This window comes from Crocodylus siamensis, chromosome 8 (genome assembly GCF_052110815.1).
Source record: "Crocodylus siamensis isolate JL-2025a chromosome 8, ASM5211081v1, whole genome shotgun sequence".
Taxonomy (NCBI): domain Eukaryota; kingdom Metazoa; phylum Chordata; order Crocodylia; family Crocodylidae; genus Crocodylus; species Crocodylus siamensis.
The window spans coordinates 66,014,622-66,039,252 of NC_143402.1; the positions used below are offsets into that span (position 1 = coordinate 66,014,622).

Consider the following 24,631-nt stretch of genomic DNA (forward strand, 5'->3'; position numbering starts at 1 on the left):
ACGGTCCTGCTGTGAATGCCCCTTGGTGAGGAGTTTGTCGCTGGCAAAGCAAGATCAGCTGAGCTTGACTGTGTTAACAGGAGCATTTAGGAATGAGTAATCTGAAGGGAGCAAAGGTTTGCAGGAAGGTAAAGCAAGAACCAGTGCTCAGAGGGATACAGGGCTGGAGCTTGGTCTTTCAAGTGCTGTGACGGATGCTGTGTGCAAGTTTCAAGCCACAACCTGTGGGAGGGGGAATATTATTTGCATGTTCTGTCCTGATTGCCCTAATCTGACTTGACTTGGTGTTGATGGGACTGGAGAAATTGCATCTAGAAAATATGGTAATAAACAGTGTGTGGGAGTTGCAGCTATGCCTCTTCCTGCTTTGCTGTATAAAATCAAAGCTGCTCACATGTGCCATAGGGACTGTGTCGCTAATCAAAGATCTTCTCTGCTCCTGTGGCCCCACTTTTTTTCAGCATTGCAGCAAGAGGAGCTGGCTCTGGTCTTTGCTTCTCTCCTACAGAACATAGTTGTGTCTTGCAGTGCCCCGATCCTCCGTGTGTGGGTGCTTAGTAGACTAATTGTAGTGTTCAGCCCTTGGGTAGACAGCACCATTGCTCCCCAGTGAGATGCAGCTGCAGCAGGGCTGCATGTGGCATGAGGAAGGCTTGCATGTGAATTCCTAGATAGGAATCCCAATCCTCCAGGCCCTTGATGCTGTTGCCACTAAACCCCAGAGCTGCTGGAAGAGGGCTGAAGTCTGCGATGGGGCAGTAACTTTCACTGGCATGTACCGTAGGTGCTCAGCCTTGCAGGATGGCGATGATATGAGAACGCATCGCAGAGTCAACATGATGTGCAAATCCAGCAGACGCCAAAAACACGGCAGAGGCAGCTCCAATAGGGGCTGTACAGAGCACCCCGGAGGCCTGGGAAAGGGGATGGCTGGTAACAGCGGGGATGATGAAGGCACTTCCCCTCCTTGTGTTACCACAGGTCCGTGGTCCTGTGAAATGTTGAGGTGGGAGCCCTGCACGGTGCTAGGGAAGCAGATGAGGTGCAACTGGACAGGAGCCCCGATAGTCACTCTTCCAAGTGTGTGAACCCCTCTCCCTCACCACTTTACCTTGTACCTGGAGGTCCCAACAGAGACCAGATGCTCTGTGCTAGACTCTGTAGATGTCTGGTGAGGGAAGGGCTCTACCTCAAAGAAGCTGGAGAAGACAGGGTGGACAGACGGGAGCAGTACAACCCTGTGTTGCAGAGTGGGGAGTACAACCCTGTGTCACTGGAGGTTGTGACCAGTCCAAGATAACGCCGCACTTGGCAGAGCAAGAAACTCTGTTCTCTCGATTCCTGGGCCAGTGTCTGAAAACCTCGCATACTCCATCTCCTCTCCCATCTCTGGATTTCCTTCCCCAAGGTCTTCTAGATGTCTTGCCTTCTCCCTAGTCCTGTAAGAACTACAGCTGGGCCCATGCAGTGCTACTAGGTCTCTCATCTATCACCAACACGGAGGGGTGCTCTTGAACCCATGATCTTGGGGGCTGGCTGTGTTGCACTTGCTGTCTGCAGCGTGTCTGGCTACAGGAATGGCACTGAAGTTAAAATGAATGTTTATCTTCCCATTCGAAGTCTGTTTCTTCTAACCTGCTTGCTTCGTTCTTCCCAGTGCACCCAGAGAGAAGAAGAGGAGGTCAAGCCATAATGCAGAGCTCCCTTGGATGAAGGACGGGAGAAAGTAGAAGTATTGACGTCAAGGCACCCCACGAAGGATCATTTTCTTTCTATGAGGCAAGCCATAGGGCAGGGGCATGTGCACTGAACATGTGTGGCTGGGCAGGGGCAGCTGCTGGTTTGGGTACATCATGGAAACTCCCGTGTGAGAAGTGCCATGCTCCAGTGCTCTGTGCTCTCCTGGGGTCCCTTCTCATTGCAGCGCTAAAGGGGCAGCCACAATGCCTCCACTGAAAGGGGAACAGCACCGTTGTGGCTTATCCCAACAGACAAAACTCCTCTGGCACCAGGACTGTGGGTGTAGTTCTTGCCCCGTCTCCAAACAGTGGCGCCAGGAGTCTTGTTGAGAAGGAGCCCATGGAAAGGACTAGTAACTTGTTAAAGCTTTTTTGGGAAGACGTTCTCTCTTTCCAAGTGCTCACATGAGAGAGAGTGTGCAGCAGTGTCTTCCTACTATCCTCTGCAAGACCATGCAGAATCACACCCTTGTGGGGCAAGAACATCTCTCTCCTACAGCAGCACCCAGGGGAAAGGACCAGGGTTCCCTTCCTGTCCCCCACTTTGGTGCATTCCCTTGGAGGACATAGCTATATGTCCCCAGCAGATCTCTCTCTGCCTCTGGGAACTGATGACCAATGGAAAACTTCTTCCAGTGCTCTTCAAAGCCCTCAGCATGTTAACTGCCAGTCAGAGCCTTGGACAGCTGGATCTCACGCTCCAGCAAAAAGCAGTGGCCTCAGCCTGCCCCGGGACTTGAAGGGGATGTTGGAATGAATAAGCGGAAACATCCAGGGATTTCCTTCTGGTTTTGCCGAGTCAGGTTCATTCACCCCTTTTTTGGGAGAGAGAAAAAGGGAGCAGGTTCTTCCAGTTGCAAAGAGCTTCATTTGCTTACAGTTCTGACTCAGTGTATTATTTATCCACCCTGCTCACCTGATTAGCTGAAATTCAGATGGTGCCTTGAACAAAATCTCAGATGGATCTAATTGCATTTAGGTCTGTGGATGCATCATGCTTCCTGATCCCCAGCTAACTGTTTTGCAAGAGCTGCCACAATCAGACTTCAGATGGTGAAATGATGGTTTAATTTTAGATTGGAAACTTTGCCCATCCATCATCGGGGGTGGGGAGGGGGCAATTTAACATTCACTGGTTGGATTGAATCGGTCATTTCAACATTTCCCGTTGTAGTATAGACAAGCAGAGACTGTGCAAAGTGCTATGGATGAGGTAAGCCACCGAGAGGGAAAGGAAAGACTTTCAGACAAGGGCTCTCATGAATTAGACAGTGGGGCTCTTGAGCTTGTCTGTTAAAGCTGGAGGTGGAGCTGACCTCCCTTGACATCTCTGGCCTCCTGCCTTGAGAAAGGAGCTGCTATATTCTTCAGATTAAAATTTCAACAAAGCTCAGCCTCCAGCAGCGTCCATTGTTCCCAGTAATGGCTTTGGCCTGGTGTGTTGCAATAATGGGTGGCCTGTTCCAAGTATCTGGGGCAGAAGTAGACCAGCCATGTCCTTCTTATGGCCCTCTGCAGTGAGATGCAAAGAACCAGCTCAGAGGCAAGCCTGGAAGGGCACCTTTCGTTTCTGATCCCTTGGAGCGTTTATAGCTGTATAATGAATGAATTGCAATTGCTAGTTAAAGTCTCAGAGCAGCAGCCTGGAAGGGCACCCCCATGCAAGTTTGTCAGCTGCAACCTGTGGAGGCCTGTCATACCTACATGGTACAAAATATGATCTCCATTTCTATAGCCTCTGCACTCTTTACAGGGTTGAACATAGGTAACTTCACAGCCCAGCCTGCTTGTTTTTTCTCCCTAGCTGTGAGCTAGAAGAATGCTGCTTTTTTGTGGACATGGAGCTAAGGTTCAGCACCCATATAACATGCTCACACGCAATCCACGGCACAGTGGGGATTTGAACCCAGGTCTCCCAGGCCAGGGCCCTACCCGTTGGTCCTCCCTTCTATTGTCGTCTTCAGCTGATCACCTCAAGCTTTCTCCCATGCAACTGAGCATCACAGCTTGGATTCCCCCTCCTCCCTGCCGCTGAAAACCACAGGTTCCTAGAGGCCTGCAGCAATAGAGCGGAGTCTGATTTGTATTAATGATTCTAGACAGCTTGATTTAGTGCTGTTTGTGTACAAGCTCTTGTCCACCCTGAAATGAGACCAGCTATTAACAAATGCATCTGGTAAGAGCTCAGTCTTATGCAGTGAGTAGAAGAACCTGGATGCTGCTGCCCCTTGCTGGTCAGTCTTATTTTCTTCACTACGCAGCCTTGATGTGGAGCGGTGGTTAATAGGAACTTGGTTATAGTGGCACAATTGGGAATTGTGCTTGGTTTTGGAGCAGGTCGAGGTCTCTGACTGATTGTCCTCTACATCGAATGCGGGGCTTGGAATTAAGATGCGAGGAAACTTGGGAATAGAAGTGCCGTGACGTACCGTGGCTTCTGGGCCTCCTTTCCACATCTAAAGATAATGTCCAGTTCCCAAGGGTGCAGTGAAACTTGCTTGTTTTCATTTCTGCCTCACCAGCTGCTTTTCAAGGGGAAATAACAGATAGTCACCGGATCCTGCGTTTTGATTTAGCTTTGCATTTCACTCAGACTGGGATGTTCCAGCCTGTTGTTGAGTTGCCTCTCTGCTTCCTCCTAGAAAGGTTTGCAGGGGGAAGCTCTGTAGGCCGTAAAGATCCCTCTTGGGATATCAACCCTCTTGGGATAGCATGGCCAGGAACTGGCTTATTCATGGGTAGGGCTCCTGGTTTCAGAGGGATAGCTGTACTGGGCTGACTTTGCACCTCTGAATTGATCTGGAGGAACCTGGCAAGCTCACATTATGTGGATGCAACCCTAACCCCCTGGGACTCGAAATAACCTGCAAACTTTCTTCTAGGAAACAAGCATAAGGGAGTTCCCAAACGCAGGGCAGCAGATGTGTGCTAAATCCCTGCTTGCTTCTGCCTTGCAGTAACTCATCTGTGCTCTTAACTAATTGTACAAGGCCTCTTCACCACTCTTACTGGACCCCAAGCTCTGGCTCTGCTTGCCCAGTCCACCCAGCTGAGCTTTGTCAGGAGCTTGGGACCAGTGAGAGGCAGCCTACCATAAACCGAAGTGGTGCATACCAAAGGAAATAAAGGATTTTAAGCCTGGTGTAAAGCAGTCATGTATAATGTTCTCCTATCTAAAGGTTTATCTTCCCCAGGCAGTACTGGAGGCAGGCTGACCTTCCTCAGTTTTCTATCCAGCCGTGCTCCTTTTCTACCTGCTCAGAGGTCCTTCAAGCCAAGCGTTTATAGGCCTTGGTTCAGGCTGGTTGGGCAGGTAGTTGGAGAGGAGACAAAGTCCCGAGAATCAGCTGTCCTGGCATAGCCCCTCAACTCTCCAGTGCTTGTACAAGTGTCTTGTCTTGAGGCGCCATTTCCCTTTCTTGCCCAGGTATTTCCAGCAGTCTCCTGTTGCATTAATGCCACTTGGTCTCATAACCCTCCTTCCCCCTCTTCAACATAAGAGTATCCATAAATTATTACTGAGAAGTGTCAAACCCATCACCACGAGCTCAGAGCTGCACGTCATGGAAAGACTTTCTTTCTTCTGTTGATCCTGGACCTGACATCTGAACTACAACCCCTGGGCCTTGCTAGTTCATTTACCTGTTTCTTCTCTTCCTTTTTATTCAGCCTTCTGAAAGGGGCTGTTTTCTTAAAGCATTTCCAGCTCATAGCCAGTCTAGCTTCTAGAGGATACCATCTTTGTATTCGTGTCCTGCATTAAGGGCAAGAGCAGCACAGCCAGCTTTCTTGGGAGTTGATGGTTTGCTTAAAACCCCAGCTCGTGATGGTGTGCAGTTCTGGGAGAATCTCTGCTTTAGATTTAAGACAAGAAGCTCTTAGTCCTTGTGGTTTCGGTGAATGGTTGGACCCTCCCCCTCTTAAAGACTCAACACCTAGAAGGTGAAACAGACCCCAGATCTGTCACGTCTTATGACTATTTAAAAGGCCAGTGGGGATGTGTCAGTGGGGAACAATCAGACCCAAGATGTTTGGACCGCTGGGTGACTTGCGCTTGCATTAAATACCACACACAGGCTTTCTTTCCTGATATTTTCATTCCCCTTGGCACGGGGCCATGATTGGATGCAGGAAAAATTTCTTTATAAAATTTGGACTTCCAACCAGCTTCCAAAGCTTGAATCGTGTGTTGCTCCCTCTGTGCTGGAATATGGCTGCTCATCCTTGGTCTTAGATTGACATCCCTTCAGGTAACGGGGAAGGTTTTGCTAAATGGAGCTGTACTAAGAAAAAAAATATATGCTGCATCTTGTCAGCAGAAAGACCATTTCATGCTGTTGGGCCAGCGCCACGGCAGTGTGGACTGCACAGAGCGCGAAGTGGCTGACGAGTCCCTTGGTGGCAGGAGAGATGAGAGATGTCCAGGTCCTAGGGACTGGGCTGAGAGAGAGAAGCTTGTAGTTCATAAACCATGCACACTTAGGACTGGATCCTGGAGTGCCTTGGTGGAGGAGCCCCGCACTCCTGAAAGCAGTGAGGCAAAGCTGCTGTTTCTGGGAGCTGCTTCCTCACACCCTGGCCCAATCTGTGCACCAAAGCCAAGCTTTTTCTCTGCATTACTAGTAAACCACTGCCACCCTTCAGTGGGTCCAGCTCCACAGGTCTGTACTGCAGGAAGAACAGGGCTCCTAGGCTGCAGCTTCCTGTACTCCCTGACAGGCTGCCATCCCACACCAGGGTATAGGGAGAGAGACCCGCCAGAGAAGAAGACAGGTGGGTTGGAGCACATGAAACCTGCTTGTTGCTGAAATCTGTTTCTGGTGTCCTAGTACTAGTGTTAAGCAGGTACTAACATTAAAGCAACTTTGCAGCAGAGGGGGAAGAAAGAGGGCAGTGACTTTACTCAGGGTAGCAAAGGATGTTGGCAAAAATGGGAGTTCAACATGGATCTCTTGATGCTTTTGGGTTGCTCCAGAATGATTGCACACGGTGTCTGCTTTCCACGTGCTCCCGGTAACTTGTTTCATGTGTGTCAGTTGCTTGGGCTCCATCTCCCTTCCACATTTGTGTGGCGTGAGTCTACAGAGCTGCTCAAGAAGTTCATCCAAATGCTGAAGGACCCCTGTATTGGACCCCCTCTCTTTGCTTGGTTACTCTGCCTTTTGAAGCCTACGCTCCTGCCATCATTTCACGGGAGTGTTGACTGGTGCATGGGGTTGAGAGCTGTGGCTTGCTGCTTGCCCTACCAAAAAAGATATAAAAGAAGCAATTCCAGTTTTATATTAATGAGCACAGCACTGCACTGGATAGCCAGAGGGCAAAGAACAGAGATGTTTGTTATTAGCTGTCCCAGTCTGCCTACCCTAATCCTGTACTTGAAAAGGAAGTCCAGAAATTCAAGTGCTTTCTGTATATCGCCTCCAGGGGCTGGTCCCTGGGATTTTTGCAATTCCTTTGTCCACATCGGGCAGGAACAGGCTGCCCATTCCTCTGCCCTCTGCTGTGCCAGGGTGCCACTTTGGTTCCTGCACGTTGCCTGTCCTCCTGCTTTTGTTCTTGGGCTGGAGGGGTAATAGCTGCTTTTGTTCTTGGGCTGGGGGGTCTGATTTCACTAGCAAGGGGCTGGAAGATTAGTAGTGCCACTAACAGGATTAAGTGCTGAAGAGCTTGCTAAAGCCGACTGTGCTGGAACATGCACCGCATGAAAGAGCTTTCTCTCCTGCTCTCCCCCGGTGAGACAGGAGGGGGATGACCTTGACCGGTCTGTTTGCTGACAGTCTGGCACTGAGACCCACTTCCTTTTGGCCAAGTTGGCCTCTGTTTTCTGGAGAGATCAGGGCAGAAGGGACGATTCATTCTCTTTTTCTCTCTCTCTCCTAGGTTGCTCCAGGTAAAACCACTCACATGCTCCCTTTTGGACTTGCTTTGTTGGCCCATGGGTTTTGAATACCTTTTGAAGCCAAGGATGGCGAAGCTTTTCTGATCATCTAGTCCTTCTCCCCACTAGTGTAGGGCTGTTTTCAACATAGCTACTTTGTTCTCCAAAATCTTGCCAACTGCACACTTCCACTGCAGCACTTGGGAGAGCATCCCCTTGGCCAACAGGTGTCATGGTCTGCAAATAGTTTTCTTGTTCAGCTTCAATTGCTCTGGGCTAACAGGGGCTCCATTTTTGGTTTTTTGGGTTTTTTTTAATGGGAGGCCTGTGCTGAGTAAGTGCAGTTCTTGGGCAGTGAAATGGCATCAGAGAATCTCTTGGGCCTTCAGCTCCTGGGCTGTGCATGGCCAACAAAGTCAGACAAGTGGCTTGGACTGGAGGGAAGCATCTTCAAAGCCTGGAGTGAGCAACATCCAGCCTTTCTGGGCAGCACCACAACTTGGGCCGCTGGGAGTAGCAGGTGTCCTGAGACCCACAGCACTGTCAAGCTGCAGAAGGTCTTGGAGGAAGGGCCTGGGAACTGGGGATTTTTGATTCCATTGACTTCCTGCCTTGGGTAGATGATTTGGCTTCTTTCATTTGTTAAATGAGGCTGGTTTAGAGCTCATGAAAGCTGTTGTGATATTTGGGTAGTATGTAGGCCCTCTACAAGGAAGACTTCAAGGTGTACAATGCTGATCTCTCATAGGATGGGGGCAAAGTGGAGGCCCCCACTGGTCCGCATTCATCTTGTGGTGGCAGGAGAAGCACTTAAAGAATTGCCAGGATCTCTGCAGCACTAAGAACCATTAATGGTTAATACTTTCTCTGATGGGCTCTGGCGTGTATCTGCTTACTCTGCAGCAGGCAGCGAGGGAAGGACTGCGATAAATCCATGGAATGGGCATCGCAGCCATTACCTGGCCTCCTCCCTGGAGAGGGGACTGATTGACACCCACCCCTGCGCAGTCAGCAATGCTGGCCCAAAAATCTATGGACTAACTTATGTTCTCCCCTTCTCTTTTCCCTCCCCTCCCCCCCGCCCTTCCTCCTTCAGCCTGCCTAGCTCCTCCCGCTCAAGATGTCGTCCAGCGATAAGAACGGGGGCAGCCGCTCCAGCAGCAGCAGCAGCCGCCTGCAGAGCAAGAAGCCCCCCAACCTCTCCATCACGATTCCACCAGTGCCAGCAGAAGACGACAGCAGCCTGAAAGTGGTAAGCATGCACAGGGGCATCAAATCCAGGCTCTGATTGGCTGATTAACCTGCTAAGCATCAGCGACCCTTGAGGTGGGAAAGCATTTTTCTTTACTGTGGTCGTCATCTTGGTGGATAGGGTCTCCCCTAAGGAATGGTAGGACACCCATGTGAGCCCTGAATGGTTGCATTCTCCAGGCTGCTCTCCAGCTGCTTGCCGGGGTGGTATGTGTCAGCAGTTACAGCCTCCCAGGGGTGGGCTTCTAGCCAGTATGAGATGGTTAGTAGTGGTTTCCTCCTGACCACAGCAAGCACACTTGATCTTTTCAGCCCTTGGCTGGGAGCAGTCATTCTCCCCAAGAAACCACCATGGGATATTACATGGGTGCCGTGCTGCTGAAAGGCAGGTGGAAGGGGCTCAGTTTTGCATTTGGAGGTGCAGCTCCTATTCAGAGAGGACACCAGCAGTCATGCTTTATGCAGCTAATCAAGTTCAGACTTCAGGTCTCCTCTGGGCACCCCATAATGTTTCAGCTACAGTGAAGACCATAATCAGGCTTAGCTACTACCCAGCTGGCTGAGCAGCATGAGGCCAAGTGACTTGTGCTGTCCAGAGATGTGTTCTCCCCTGCGCGGCTCACCTAACAGCTTACTGTGCTTTCCAGCCTCTCAAAGTCCCAGTGTATCAGAAGAGCGTGAGCCTGCAAGAACCCAGAGGGAGGAGAGATGACAGTCCCTCAGAGAGGCAGCCTGGCTTCCGCAGACAGACCTCCCTGTCCCAGAGCATTCGCAAGTAAGTGGTGTGCAGTGCTGAGGACATCAGCCAGCGCTTGGGTGCGCTGGGTTGAGAGGAGGGGAATAGTTCCTTGCTTCTCATGAGACGACCTCTGCTTCGACTCCAGGCACAGTACTGAGGTACCAGGCAGCAGGACTCTGAAGCTGTATACCAGAGAAGCTAATGTTCTCTATTTTTGTTTTCATATGGACAATTCCTATTTTTAGAACAATTCAAGAGTCCCTAATTAGGGTTAGAACAGCTGCCTTTTCAGCACAGAGCCAATTCTTGGGGATGAGAGTTTCTTACCAGGACTTACCTAGAACTTCACACAGTGGGTTATACTTCTGTTTCTGCATCATGCTGGCAAGGTCTGCCTGGTGCTCTGCCACCATTGGTGGTGATGGCATTCAGGGAGCCAACCCATCCTGGCAGGGCGGAGTTGGGGCAGAGGCTGCAGATCGACTTCTGCTGGGGGTGGTGAGCAGCCTTGATAAAGTGACTGAGCTAATATCACCACACTCGTGTAATTCATATGAAAAACGGGATCTGAGCACTGCTTATGCCAAACTGAGCAGTTACCTCCTATAGTCCCTTAGAGCCCAGTTGCAATCAGCTCTGCCTTGCTTTGTAAATCTGTAAACAGTAAAAGGAATGTAAGGGAGATGTTAGATAGGCACAGTGCCAAGTCATGGGCAGTATTGTAGGGACTGTGTGGCCCTCGTTGTTTGGCTTTTCATTCCCCATGTGCTTAGCCTGTGCAGGCTGTGGCATGCAGACTGTCTCAGCTGAGCAATGACTTCTGTCTCACCTGGGGTCTCCAGGGGGACGGCAGATTGGTTTGGTGTCAGCAGCGACTGGGAAGGAAAGCGACAACACTGGCAACGCAAGAGCCTGCAGCACTGCAGCCTGAGGTATGGCAAGCTCAAGGCCCCTTACCGCGACTTGGAGCTCCCCAGCCAGGAGGTGCTCTCCTTCCAAGGCACCGAGTCACCAAAGCCATCCAAGATGCCCAAGGTAAGACCTTCAGGGGCCTTTCCTGGCCTCAGTCTTATTTGAATGTTAAAACAGACCCCAAATCTGAGCCATTCCCTCCTGGCTGCAGTGTAGCAAGGGGTAGCAAGGTGGCCAGTGTCTTCCAGTAGGATAATTTGTTTTTTTCTTCTAAGTATAGCCCAAAATACCATCTAAGAGTGACCTTGTGGTATCAGCAGTAGCAGCTCTGGCTTGTCAATCAAAGGTTCTGAGTTCAATCCCAACAGAAGGCCCATTTACACTAGGATCTACTTGCAAAATATGTACCTGCCTTTCCTTCTACACATGTAGCTAACAGTCCAGGCTCGTTCATTGACTCCAGCATCTCTCCTATGTGTAACTTTTAAGATTGTAGACCCCTTGGCCAGGGGCCGTCCGTTTCGGCATCCAGATGAAGTTGATCGTCCTCGGACCCCTCACCCGGTTCTACCACCCTTGACCCCAGGAGTCGTCTCTTTGGCATCATTCAACAGTGTGCGGTCGGGCTATGCGCGTTTGCCCCGAAGGAAGAGGCAATCTGTCGCCCGCATGAGCTTCAGGGCAGCTGCAGCTCTAATCAAAGTGAGTTCTGTGTGGTAATATGGTACCATCTACTGAAATTCCCTCAGAGTGTTGGACTTGCATGTCTGTGTTACGAAGACCAAGATCTCCACTTAGGCTTGGTGTCACCTACGGTTGCCCCAGGGGTCTCAAATGCAGTGAGTGCAGTTTTTTTTGGGGGGGGGTTCCCTACAATGCTTGATTTGCCAGGTCTTGCTTGAGGACTTACTTACAGGCCTCCAAATTCACTTTTCCTCATGATAATAGGAAAATGTTGGTTTGCAGATTTCAGTGCATCCTCAATTCCCCTTTTTTCAGAGCAGAATTTCAGTGAGAGAAGTTGGGTGGCTGTGTGAAAATGGAAGATCAGCATCAGATGGCAACCTTAAACACCATGCTCCTTTTTTTGTGGGGGAGGGAGGGTTCTTTTTTTTTCTCCTCTCCTTTTGCAGGAGAAAGCCTGCTCCCACCAGCTATAGAAAACTGGTTTGCAGTGTAGTTGGATTATGTGGCTGACATTCTTTGAGAGGTGTCTTGACATGTGTTAATTAGTATGGTTGCTAGTTCTAGCACAGTCAGAACACAGAAGTGTATTGTGTTGACAATGGCTGGCCTCACCTTCAGTCATCACAGTGTAAGCTTAACCACTTGAGAATAAAGGTGCTTGTGGAGCTGGTGTCACTGGGGTAACGATACATGTTATGGAATAACTATCAGTTGATGCTGGTGGAGCTGCAGAAGGTAGGCGAAATGCTCCAAAATACCTTAATCAAAGGTTAAAGCATTGATGTCTGTCTTCTCTGGGGGAACCTATGCACATAAGTTGCAGCCCCAGGGCTGACCTCTGTGCAAATACTGGAGTCATTTTTTCCTTCACTACTCATTGCTTTTCTTTGTTCTCCCTTGAAAGGGGCGTTCTGCATTAGAGCCCTTGGCACCAAAACAAAGAACTACCAAACGGAGCTTCATGTATCCCAGCTTCCTGGATGACGATGCAGTGGATGCAGCAGACACACTGGACTCCTCCTTCTTCAGTAAGGCAAGCAAGGTTCCATGACGGCCCAGCTTGACCCCTCTGAGCCAAGTTTTGCCTGCCTCACAATCCACATATCCAGCCCTGAGTCAGGAGGCATCAGGGAGTCCTCAGAGACCCAAGGCTGGCTCTGTCCTAACTCCTGTCTGTAGCCTTTGGTTGGATTTTTTTTTTTTTGGGGGGGGGGGGGTTGAACTCTAACATGTTGGGTTCCAGGGGTAGCTGTGACACCCCCTTGTGGCTCTGTGATCATGTCCTACTCTGCCCCTAAGGCACCTTCCTGCCTCGCCTGCCATGCCTTAATGGCAATATAAATGAATATTGCCACAGGTCTTTGTGTGGCCTCAGTCCAGCTGGACCCTGCTGGTCTCTGTCTGCACCCAGGTGCCCCATTGGGCTTCACTAGCCCTCAGGCCCCTTGCTGGGCCTCACTCTAACTGTGCCACCAAAGGGCACCTCAGGCTTTAAGGGCTAATTGCATGGCTCCAAGTTCTCCCCTTTACCATGCCCCAAGCCTTGCAGGTCTTACTGCAGTGTTGTTCCCTGTGTGGGGCTTGGGGCTTCGGCCTCCTTCATTCTCACTAGGCTTGCCCCTTTATTCTCACTAGGCTTTCTAGCCTGGACCCACTGAATTGGACGTGGCTTTTATGGTTCAAGCTCTGCTTGTCCCTTCCATCAGCAGCCCCCTGGCCCCTGGCTTGCTGCACCTTGCTCTCTCCATCCACTATGGGCTAAATAAGTGCTCGAGCCTTGAACCTGCCCCTTGGGCACTAATGGGACCTCCTGCCACCCCTATAGTTCCAACCCGAAACTGCTGCTACAAATGATCAAGTAAACAAGCACCCAGGCTATAACTTAACAACAACAGAGAAAGCAGCCCTCTGTACCTTTTTTAAGAGGGCAAGCCTTCTTTACCCTTATGCGGCATACCTCCCAGCCTGGCTCCTTGGAGCTCCCTGGGCCTCTGTGTTCCCACAGGCAGCAATCAGACCAGCATCCCTGGGAGCCTTTCCTGGGCAGGAGCTCCTACCCTTGTAGCAAGCAGGGCCAGACTGGCTTGCCAGCCCAAACCCCAGACTTATGTACTACCAGGGCTCTGCCTACTTCTGGTCAGGTGACTGCCTGGGCTGGCTGCTAATTGCACCATTAGCCCAGTTGTCCCCTGCCTGCCCTGTAATGCCCCCTGGCTGGGCTGCCTTTATCTTAAAGTAACAGAGAGCCTGGGGCAAACTCACAGATTTGGTTTTCTAGCTGCAGTGTCTAGAAGATGGGTTAAGTCCAGTCCACATCTCCACTCTCCCTTGCCTCCTTGTGGGCTTGCTCTTGCTGATGCCCTTTGATTTTAGCTCTAAGATTGGTATGGTCACCTGTGATGTGACAGGTTCCCTCCCCCAGAGAGCTTTTGCAGCAGTACAGGCATGGATGCTTGACCCAGCAGAGAATGCTATACTCCCAATCTGCTACAATGCTGGCTGGGTGATTTTAATTCTTTGGCATTTCCTTGCATGTTGCCTGGGTGGGGGATCAGTTTTAAGGGGAGGGGCCTGGCAGCTACTATGTTTCTGTTCTTTTGTTTTTTGGGGTTTTTTTTCTTAAAGGACCAGAGCCACACTGGGTGGGCCAGCCATGGGGTGGGCTAGGACAGTGGCGGACGGGTCAGGGGGCTCATACTGAGCCCCCCATGCAGCGTGGGGCAGTGAGGGGCAGCGGGGATCGCCTCCTGCCTGGCAGCACCCAGTGAGTGGGGCTTTTTTTCTCTGGGAGCTGGGGCAGGCGGGGTAGCCATTGCTGAGCTGGGGGGATGGGCCTGGCTGATTCAATAGAATTGAATCGGGACAGTGATTCAAATCATCAAATCGAATTTCTGTCCCCCGAATTGGCCGAATCCGAAGCAAATACTAGCCGCTTGCACAGGCCTAGTCTTCAGCCCACTTACAAAATGCTGTCAATGCTCAGTGAAGAAACTACCAGTTCCTGTGATGCTGACCCAGGGGTTAATCTCCACATAGAATCAGTTGGCCTCTGCCAACCTGGAGCCTTGTAGATCTGAGCCCAGAGGTCTAGTCAGCTTGCATTTGTGTGGCAAAACCGAGGCTTGTTAGGATGAGCTGAGCCGTCACAGTTGTCTCTGCTGTGCTGCCCTCAGATGGAGATGCACGATGAGATGTATTCCATGCCAGATGACGTCTTTGAGTCGCCACCCCTCTCGGCCAACTACTTGCGAATGCAGCATTTGGGAGAAGAAGCCCGATCCCTCGAGGTGGAGCAGCCATGTCAGTGAGTATTGGTTCTGGATTGAGCCATGTCTGGGCTTGGAGTTATGTCAAGGCCCAGTCCCAGAAATCTGTCTGCTTTTTCCTTCGGACATGCCATGGTGCTCTTGGTGTCCCAGTCCTAGGCATACCCAGAGCTACTACCATCCCTGATGGTGCTGATTATGTAAGGAGCGGAGCAGAGTTGAATGAGTCTGATATTCAGTAGAGATGAAGCCAAGACATTTCCCTTATCTTGGCATCTCCTTTTGCTTCTGGGAGGATGGGTTCATGCTGGGATAAGGCCCAAGGAGGTCTGGGATTCAATCACCTGCTCTTTTTGAATGGCTATTCTTGCTGCAGGAAGGAAGGTGTGAAGATCTGGGGGCCAACTGCTAGTGAGGCCAAAAGGGGCAAACGGATTGCTTCCAAAGTGAAACACTTCGCCTTCGACCGCAAGAAGCGATACTACGGGCTGGGGGTGGTCGGCAAGTGGCTGAACAGGACGTATCGCCGCAGCCTCAGCAGCATGGTGCAGTCTCAGCTGGAGAACACTGACAGTCATAGGTGAGAGCTAGGTTCTGGTTGCCTGAGGGAGACCAGCGCTTGTTTTATAAGGGGCTGGGCTTAGGCTGGACACCACAGCTGTCATCCTGGGAAGCTCTGCCAGCGCATCTCCATCCAGACATGCGGCACCCCTGGCATTCCAGCTGTGGTGCCTGCCTCCCACACTTCTGCAGTGCACTGCAATGCTCACTGCAGGCCCCTTGCTGTACCTGTCTTGACACCCTGCCCTGCCAGTAGCTTTGCCAATGAACCTACGTTCTGACCCACAAACTGCCTTGATAGACCAGTTCTGGCACCTCACCCCTGTCCTGCAGATGTGCCAGTGGACCTTCTCAGCCACCTATAGCACCCCATTCTACTTCAATCCTTTGCTGGCCCCCACACCCACACAGCTCTGCCAATGCTATATCGAGTCCTAAGCTCCTTCCATCTAAGCTGCAATATCCCTGCCACTTCAGGCTGGAGGATCTGTTGGTTTAACATGAGAACTGGCTGCGCCCAAATCGCTCGCAGTCTCTGTGAAAAGTAATTCCTGTCTCTGTTCCCCTCTCCCAGGCCATACTTCACCTATTGGATCACCTTTGTGCATATCATCATCACCCTGCTGGTTATATGTACCTATGGGATCGCGCCCATTGGCTTCGCCCAGCATGTGAAGACAGAGTTAGTAAGTTTATTAGATCCTGATTGATCCCATATGGCTGTTTCAGTGCAATCTTGCCAAGCAGGGCATGGGGCTGGTGTCACCTCTGGCTGTCACTTTCTGCCTGGACAGCACCAGTGTTCCAGTTGCTGACCAAAGCAAGACTGCATCAGGAGGCTCTACCTTTGCACTGTCCCAGTCGGACTTGACTTTCTCAGTGGTTGTTGCTTCTCTCTCCCCCAGTCACCCAAGCACTGAGGAAGATGGGAACTGGGTCTTCCTATGAAGACGTCCACCATATCATCCTCTTTCCGTAACCTTCTACCTCTTTACACCTACTCTGATTTCCCTTCCCCCCAGAGGAAGTCACTGTATTTTCTGGTGCTTTTTTTGAGCTTAGTGGGCCTGGCACGGCTCTGTGGCTAGTGCATTTGTGACTTCATAGCATATGTGCCCAGCTTGCAGGGAGAAGGGAGTTTTCTCTGTTTTTACCCGGATTGTCATTCCTGAATTACAGTCTGGGATCATCGTCAGAACGATGGCGCACCAGGCTGGGACTGGGGAAACTTGGGATCAGGTCCCGTTCCTTGCCACCAGCTGCTTGTATGACCTTCAACAAGTCATTTAACTCTGATCCTCCATTCCCAGTCTGAAAAAGGGGAATAGCTTTGTTTTCTCTCTCAAGGGTATCATGCAGATAAAAGCCCTTAACTCAGATACTACAGCAATGAGGGCTCTAAGTGCCTAAACAAACGTGAAAAATGAAGTTGGCCTTTCCCTCCTCTCTCACCCCCAGTGAAGAAGAACCCTGAGCCAAGTTTATATCAAGTTACACCAGGCAACCCAGTAAAAATGACTGGGCAGTACAGATGGGATGAAGAATCTTGGTTGCTGATGGCAGCGTGAGCTGCAGCCGGGATCTTGGGTGTGCAGAGTTGTTTGTTTGCATCATATGAGGTCTTTGGTGCTTCTTGTTGGCCAGCCCATGGTATGATTTGCCCTCTGAACTTCTTGACCATTTGGCAGGTGCTGAGAAATAAAGGGGTGTACGAGAGCGTGAAGTACATTCAGCAGGAGAACTTCTGGATCGGCCCAAGCTCGGTAAGGGGCCGGGCTGTTGCTTGGGACTGCCTCCCCGCTTCCCCCCCACCCCAGCTTCCCAGAAGGCCAAGAGGAATTAAGCTGCCAGTACAATGAAATATGGGGAGGATGACTCAAGAGTCGGGCAGACTTTGGCCAGATGCAAAGGTTTTCCCAGCACATCTGGCTTGATGTCTTGCAGTGCCAAGTACAGCTCTGGACTTGCTTTCTCTCCATCTCCATTGCTACTTGTGTTTTGTGATGCAGATCTGCAAGAGCTCTTGGGGGTGTGGGGGGGAGCGGCGCTGAAGAACCATTCCCCAAAGCCCTTCGGTGCATTTCCTGCCACAGAATTAACACCATCTATGTATACAGCAAGGATCCTAATATTCTGGTTATGATCTGGTAGAGGCAGCTCCCATCATGAAGGAAGGGAGTTTTATTAGGCATATAAAATGCATGCATCTTGTGCACGCTATTGACATCAGGCTCACCTTTCCTAGTGTTGACGTGGCCTGGCCTTGTGTAGTGGCATATTTGGGAACAGCTGGCAGCTGATTGGGAGAGGAATTGAGCTAGGTGAAGGAACTGATGTAGAGATTGTCTTTTACCTGGAGCCAACCCCACTTTTGGAATGGTGTTGCCTTCCAGATTGACCTGATTCACCTGGGAGCCAAATTCTCCCCATGTATCCGGAAGGACCATCAGGTGGAGAAGCTTGTTCAACGCGAGAGGAACCGCGAGCACAACTCAGGCTGCTGCATCCAAAATGACAACTCGGGCTGCATCCAGACCCTGCGGGAGGATTGCTCAGTGAGTACCAAGGGATCCTTGTGCAGCTGCAAGACTGACCAGGCAGCAAAGCTTTGATTGTCATAATGGGATGCACCTGCTCCTGTCTGCTTTGGCTCTGGGAAGGGAATGAGTGAATCACCCAGAGGGTGGTAGGACAAGGAGAGGAGCCTAAGTGAATGGAGTGGAGGAGTCATGATGGTGGTGCGGAGGTAGGTGGGGTAAAAGAGCATCATACAGAGGAAATGAGGCATCTTGCTTGACCTGCTGCCCAGGCCAGGTTGATGTTCAGTAGCCCAAAGAGTGATATGGCAGCATGTAACTGGGCAGAGCCACTTTAGAAGGTGCCTATTTGAATGCCTCAAGCCCCTCCATTCATGGCAGTGAAAATCCACTCTCGAAATTCCTCTTTCAGGAGACACTGGCGACTTTCATAAAGTGGCCAGATGCCAACCCTCCAGCCATTACCAGCAACTCCAGCCAGAAGCGAACATCGGGGGCTGTGTGCCATCAGGACCCCAGGTACAAGCACCTCTCCTGGGGAAGAAGCAGGGAGCTGGCCATCACGATGTTGAATTGGCAGGTGTCTGCTAAGGATCTATATCAGTGCCTTGTCTTTGGGACTTCTGTCTCTTCTATAAGAAGCACAGCAAGGTGGTGCTGAGGGGAATATTGATACCCATGGTGCTCTGCATCTAAACACATCTGATCCATTTTAGGGGTAAAGAGGGGTGGAAAAGAGTGAATGAAGACATGCCCTTGCCAGAGCTCACACAGTAGGATGGCGGTGTGGGAGAGCTGAAAATCAAACCAGGAGCATATCTAGGTGTGCTCCGGGAGCGGGGGACCCTTTTAATATTGCAGCGGTTCCAAGAGCTGCTCCAATTAAAGCACCTGGAACATCGCATGCATCCGTGTTCTCGCGCTGAAAAAATGGTGGTGGGGGCACTTTAACTAAAGCTAATTCAGTGAGTTTCAGTTGAAGTGCCCCTGCCTCCCTTTTTCAGCGCAGGGATGCTGATACACCTGATGCTGGAGCACGGTAGTTATCATGCTCCAGCAGACTCGATTCCTTGAGTTTGCTTCAGTATGCTGTAATTATAGCACACTGGAGCAGCCCCATTGCATGTGTATAGATGCCCCAAGTGTCCTGGTTCTGCCTTGCGCCTTATCCAGGATGTCTATCATTTTGCTTTCACATGGGGGATGAGGAAGGGGAGTGAAGAGTTTGCCTGTGTAATGCCTGTATTGTATGCCCATTGCCAGGCATCTGGGCACGTGCGAGGTGATAGCCAGCTACACCTTCAGTTGCCCACAGCAGTCATCGCGCTTGGTTCCCTGTTCTCCCCAGCCAACCTCTGTAGACCAAAGAGAATGAATTCTAGGCCCTGGGGACCCCACACTGTTGCAGGAAAGGAACTGCCTAGGCCTGAGGACAGTCCAACAAGGTCTGCTGGCTAAAGGGTCTCCCCTCCCCAGCTGTGAGGGGAGGACCCCAAACACAGGCAGTGTAGTGAGAACCATCCTCACTGGTGGCTCCTTCCCCCACAGGACATGTGAGGAGCCAGCATCCAACCCCCCTCACATCTGGCCGGACGACATTACCAAGTGGCCGGTAAGGTTGCTGCCAGCTGCTGGGAATCCATTCTCCTCCTCTTACCTTTCCTGGGCCCTGTTTGTGGTGCACAGCCTTGTCCTGAAGAGGCAAGTCTTGGGGCTAGTGACTAGGAGAGGATGGGGTAAGCGGTTGTATGGGCTTTGTGGAGCCTGGTTCCTCGGCATCACTTTTCCTTTTGTGGTCAGAGGTGTCCGTGGCATTCAGAGGAGGGGCTTCCTGCCTGTGAAAGTTAAAGCATTATAATGCAAGGACTTCTGGCATCTTCCTTCCTGTGCCAAACGAGGGGGCTTCTTTGACCATGTGTGGTGGCTGCCAGATTGGCCACACTGAAACTAGCATGGGGCAAAAGGAAAAGCCATGGATGTCGCATACCCCACTGGGGCCTAAATGCCCCCAGCTCTCTGGGGCATGTCACTTCACTCCCTCACCTGGCCCCCTCCGTTCGTCTTGATATGTGCATTGTCACATACTAAGAGGCTGCCAGGCTGCAGTTCTCACCCTGCTCTTCCTTTTAGATTTGCACCTATCAGATCAAAACCAACTATACTGGCTTTCTGCACATGGACTGTAAAATCAAAGGCAGGCCCTGCTGCATTGGCACCAAAGGCAGGTAAGTTGTGCCTAGTCTTCTCTTCTCAGGCAGCCAAAAAGCACTGGACCGGGCCAGGTGGGACCCCGTTCTCTGCAGATGCCCATTGGAAGGCATAGTGTCAATCCCAAGCAGTATAAGGAAGAGGCGCTGTAGAGGACTGACCCGGGCCGGCTTCTGACTGGGAGCTCCTGAAGGATCCACCTGGCTCTGGGTGCATCCTTCTGGGGAGGCTGACATGGTCATGTCCCATTGTACCCATTGGGTGGCCTGTTACGTAGGCTGTTGCCCCACTTTGGCCTTGGGTCATTGGTGGAGTTTCCTCCTCCTGTTAGCTCCTCATCCAGAAAAAACCTGAAGGAGGCCTTCTCCTGAACTGGGAGACTCCGGGTTCCTGTAAGTCTGTTCTGATGTGGACAGAGCATCCCCTTCATGTGAAAGGTGGAAAGTGCCCCTGTGCATTCATAATTGGGGAGCTGAGAGATTTCCCCAGGCCTGGTAAATGCAGCACAGCTGTAGATAGGTCGGGGTGGAGACAGGGCCTGTGACCAGACAGACCCTCTCCACCTGGTCAGGGGCACACAGGCGAGTGAGGTGAGGAGTTTATAAGTGTGCCGGGACAGAGTTTGTGTGTCGAGTGACACCTTTGTCGTCCTTTCCACCAGCTGCGAGATCACAACGCGGGAATACTGCGAGTTCATGCACGGCTACTTCCACGAAGAGGCGACTCTTTGCTCACAGGTGAGCACAACCCCTGGCCTTGGGTTTTCCCAGAACTCCTCCAACCCAAGTGGTTACCCTGTGACTAAAGCTTTTCTTGTTGGCAAAGACCCTGACCCCTGTGAAATGACACTGGAGCTCTCTGCCAGCTGTCCTTCATGATGTTGCTCCTCAAATCCATGGGGATTGTTGGGAATAAAAAACAGGGCTTGATTTAGCTGGTCCCAGGCAGAGAGACGGGAGGATGCAGTTGGGGGACCAAGGAGTGTTGGCCTGCTGTCTTGGAGTGGCCTGTGGTAGCATCAGAGCAGCTAACAAGGGAACGCACTGGCATTGGTAGTTTGGGAAATGAAAACGCCTTGCCGGACATCAACACCACTTCCATGTTCTGTCCTTTCTTAATCTCTTGGGTTTGCTCGGACCTGAGCCAGTTCCCTTGGGAAGGCAGCTCATTGGAACGACTGCACTGTAGGCATGTCTGGGTTGCTTGGGTTGGACCAGATCCATTGCCATTAACACAGGCTGTGCCTTCCCATCTGTGCAGTGGGTCATGCCTGGGCTTTGCTCTCCAGGCTCTTTTCTCCCAAAGATCTCTCTGATCAAGGCAGGGGTTTTGTCCCATGCTGTAACATTCCTCTTTCATTGCAGGTCCACTGTCTGGATGAGGTGTGTGGCCTTCTGCCCTTCTTGAACCCAGAAATCCCTGACCAGTTCTACAGGCTCTGGCTGTCCCTGTTCCTGCATGCAGGGTAAGGCAGGGGGCACAGGCCTGACTGACGGAGGGGCTGTGGGGGAAGCGAGGTGGACCGTCTTTGTCTAGGAGCATCAGTTGGCAGCCTTGCCCAGCCAGGTCATGGGAGGACAGGCAACGCCTGGCACACTGATGCATCCATTGTCTCTGTACACCCTGACCCCTGCTACGGTGTGGCAATGCCCTGCCTGCAACTTGGAGGTAGTCCCTGTACCTCTGCCCCAAATGGTCACCTGGAGGGTTTCTGCCTGCTGCCAGTGGAGACTGAGTCTGACTCTTTCTCCGGAGGAATCTCTGTAAGAAACCTCTGGTTTTGACTGAATGAGGCCTGAGCAGAACTTGCCCTGCTGGGCTTGGCTGACAGAGAAGGCAAAAGCGAACAGGAGCCCAGGGCTGATCATCTGAATATGGTGTGTGCCTTTCCCTAGGATTGTCCACTGCCTGGTGTCGGTGATTTTCCAGATGACTGTACTCAGGGACCTGGAGAAGCTGGCGGGCTGGCACAGGATCTCCATCATTTTCATCCTCAGTGGTATCACAGGCAACCTGGCTAGTGCCCTCTTTCTTCCGTACCGGGCAGAGGTAAGGGTGCCCTGTCAGAGCAGGATGGGTGTTTTCTTCCCTTCTGGCTTTAACCCTCCCAGCTCTCAACTACCCTGACTTCAGAGCAGCAGAGACGGGGAGGTATTTATACTAGAGATGGGGGCTGGGGCAGTACTGAGGCAGAGACTGGTTGCAAAGGGGGGTTACTTTGTGCAGCGGGACATCCTTGGAGATGTGAGTAGGTGCTGGGCACGGATGGGCTTCAGCCCTACCAACATCCCCACTCCATCCTGCCACAGAGTCTCCAGTTGTCTGCTTCCTAGGGACTAGGTCTGAGGCTGAAAAGGTAGGGCTACCCTCACAAAGACGGGTTAAGCCTTTGGCCTCACTGCTCAGGCAGCAGGTAGGTGTAAGGTTGTGCTGGAGGCTTTGGGAATGTGAATGGGCTTGGAGTAACTCAGAGACATGCCAGCCTACCTCATGCAGGTCCCCAGGCAACCATCGGGTTGGGACAACCTTCCATCTCTGCTCAAAATTGGAGGTGGGGGGTCTAGGAAGCTTCCCTCTCCCATTTATTCAGGTCTTACCTCTGGCTCTGGTGCCTTGCCCCCGAGCTCTGGGAGGTGACGGGGACAGGAGCTAGAGGCCAAGCCTGAAGCTCTGAGAGACTTTTGGCAAGTGATGGTTTAATACAGGCTAACCTCTCTGGAAGCATGGGAGATTGTAGGGCTGTAGCCCGCAACCTTTCTGCTCCTGTAGTCAACCTCCGCTTTTCCCGCTCTGCAGCCACACAGCTTGTTTTCCTCATGTTCCTCTGGGCAGGCAGGCTGCAGACACCCCTGAACTCACTCTGCCACTCAGCAGTGTTAATGAACCCACCCATCACACTGAGCATGGCTCTCACTTGCTCCCCACTCAGGGCCCAGAACCCTCGTGGAAGCCCAAAATCTCAGCAGGATGCTGCCAGGTGCCTTGGGAACATAGGTGGGGGGCCAGGGAGGAACCGATCGGCCGTACAGATGTCCATCCCTCTGATCCACCCATATCACCTTGCTGGCCTAGTGGTTGGGAATGGCTGAACCGGGGTAGATACCCATATATTTGCCTGTTCTGCTGTTTTGTGGAGGGTGGGGTGATGAGAAGAGTCTCCATGGGAAGAAAAGACTGCTCCTAACTTCATGTCTTGACTTGACTTCATTTGATATCCCTCCTAATGTGTTCCCCCTACCTTCCCCTTCTCCCCCCATGGATTCGGCTGACAGTTGCTTTCCCTTGGTATCCTCTACCTGGCACTGCTCTTGCTAATGAGGCTTCTGGGGACACTTGTTCACTGTAATAGTAAAGCTACCTCCACTTGCCCCCTGGCTCAGGAGCACGGCCTTGGCGGCTTGTGATTTGAAGGGCAGTGGATGACGGGATTAGCCTTGGGATGGAGCAGAGGGAGAGGTGGAGTTGGTGTCTGGCTTCTCAGCTCCTTAAATCAATAGCTCAAGCTCACAGGGCAAGGAAGGAGGTTTTGGAGGGATTAATCTGTGACCCTAGTCTGAGGTAGATGTTGTCTGTCTTCGGCTCATGCTCCTTGCTGGCCTGGCATGCCCCAACCCCACCATCCACTGCCTGACCTGGAGAAGTCTCCCGGAAGCACAGCCCTAGGCCCCACCTCGAGGCAGCCTCTTAGCAGAGTCTCCATCACAGGTGAGGTGGTTGTGGGCACTCACTGACTATCCACTGCATGCCATGGTTTTGAAGTTTTCTCTCTTTACAAGCCTTGCCTTACCCTACCCTTTTAGGGCAGAAGGGAGAGGAGACGGCCACATCCCTGAGAGATGGAGGCCATCAGACAGGGCTATCATAGTAGTCCTTCCCCCAAAATGCTGAGGGGCAGTGTCTGCTGAAGAGGTAGCTGTTTGTTTCAGCACTGACTCTCCACTGCAACTTCACCCCATGTGAAGGAGGCAGGGTTAGATTCATCTGTTCTCCTCACGGGCCATGGCCGTAGGGGCTGGAGGCCTGCGCAGCTCTGAACTGCCTTGGACCATCTACAGAGAGCGTAGGGAACATCACCTCGGAACATGCACCCAGGGGGTATCATGGACCTGGAGTCTTCTGTAAATGGATGACAATGTTTAACCTAAACTGGCCCATTCCACTGTCCGCTTAAACCCAGATCCCTCCCCAGACTCCTGGCCAGCAGGGATCTGGCTTGTGTTTCTTTTCTCGCACGCTGGCCAGGAGTCCTCGGCACCAAAGCTTGGTGCAGTAGATGCCGGTGGAGCTTGTCATCCAAGTTGCATCCCCTCTGTCTTCTCTAATAAGCCAGGGGCACAGCCTCCCCTGCCTCCACGTGCGGGGCTCACACGTGCCCGTTCTGCCCCAGCCCCTGCATGTGAGCGGGCACATGCTCCATGGCTTTACGTGAGAAGCAGATGGCTAATCTGCCAGCCCCCAGTTCCTGCTGGGCTTAAAACCAGCTTGCACACAGCTAATCCCTCCCTTGGCGTGTCAGATGGGAGCAGTGGAGTCAGCCCGTGGGCTGGGCAGGAGGCTTGGGCCTGCTGTGGAAGACAGCTGCTGCTGAGCTATCAACAGTACAGACTCTGGAGGCCCGTGTTGTCTTTTTTCCAGCAGTTTCTCAGGAGGTCAGAGCAGCCCCTGCATCCGCTCTGATGGCAGCTTTCTGTCCAGGAAACCTGTCTGGCCACTTCTTTCTTCCTCTCATAACCCTCCACCTCTCACCTCTTGTAGTCACTGCAGCAGAGTGTTTCCACAGCTGATGAAGTCAGCAGGTTTCTTCTTTCCTCCACACCTGTTGCGGAAAGCAAACTGAAAACTAATACCAGGCT

The 24,631-nt window shown here is 51.7% G+C and overlaps 1 protein-coding gene across 2 annotated transcripts in view; it reads left to right on the forward strand.

The window, feature by feature from the left end:
* Positions 1–24,631, forward strand: part of RHBDF2 (rhomboid 5 homolog 2) — a 60,773-nt gene that overhangs the window by 32,567 nt on the left and 3,575 nt on the right. The window contains exons 2-18 of one of the 2 annotated variants that reach the window (XM_090060270.1): positions 8,714–8,869; positions 9,516–9,643; positions 10,450–10,642; positions 11,009–11,221; positions 12,111–12,239; positions 14,380–14,510; positions 14,849–15,052; positions 15,608–15,719; positions 16,722–16,796; positions 17,427–17,588; positions 17,983–18,089; positions 19,119–19,182; positions 19,701–19,795; positions 20,440–20,515; positions 21,143–21,243; positions 21,674–21,827; positions 23,417–23,483. In XM_090060270.1, the coding sequence (XP_089916396.1) occupies positions 8,738–8,869; positions 9,516–9,643; positions 10,450–10,642; positions 11,009–11,221; positions 12,111–12,239; positions 14,380–14,510; positions 14,849–15,052; positions 15,608–15,719; positions 16,722–16,796; positions 17,427–17,588; positions 17,983–18,089; positions 19,119–19,182; positions 19,701–19,795; positions 20,440–20,515; positions 21,143–21,243; positions 21,674–21,827; positions 23,417–23,483 (2,143 nt within the window). In that variant the 5' untranslated portion in view covers positions 8,714–8,737. Of the gene's footprint in view, positions 1–1,657; positions 1,780–8,713; positions 8,870–9,515; positions 9,644–10,449; positions 10,643–11,008; positions 11,222–12,110; positions 12,240–14,379; positions 14,511–14,848; positions 15,053–15,607; positions 15,720–16,721; positions 16,797–17,426; positions 17,589–17,982; positions 18,090–19,118; positions 19,183–19,700; positions 19,796–20,439; positions 20,516–21,142; positions 21,244–21,673; positions 21,828–23,416; positions 23,484–24,631 lie in introns of both variants that reach the window. The other variant, XM_090060271.1, reaches the window with a different exon arrangement.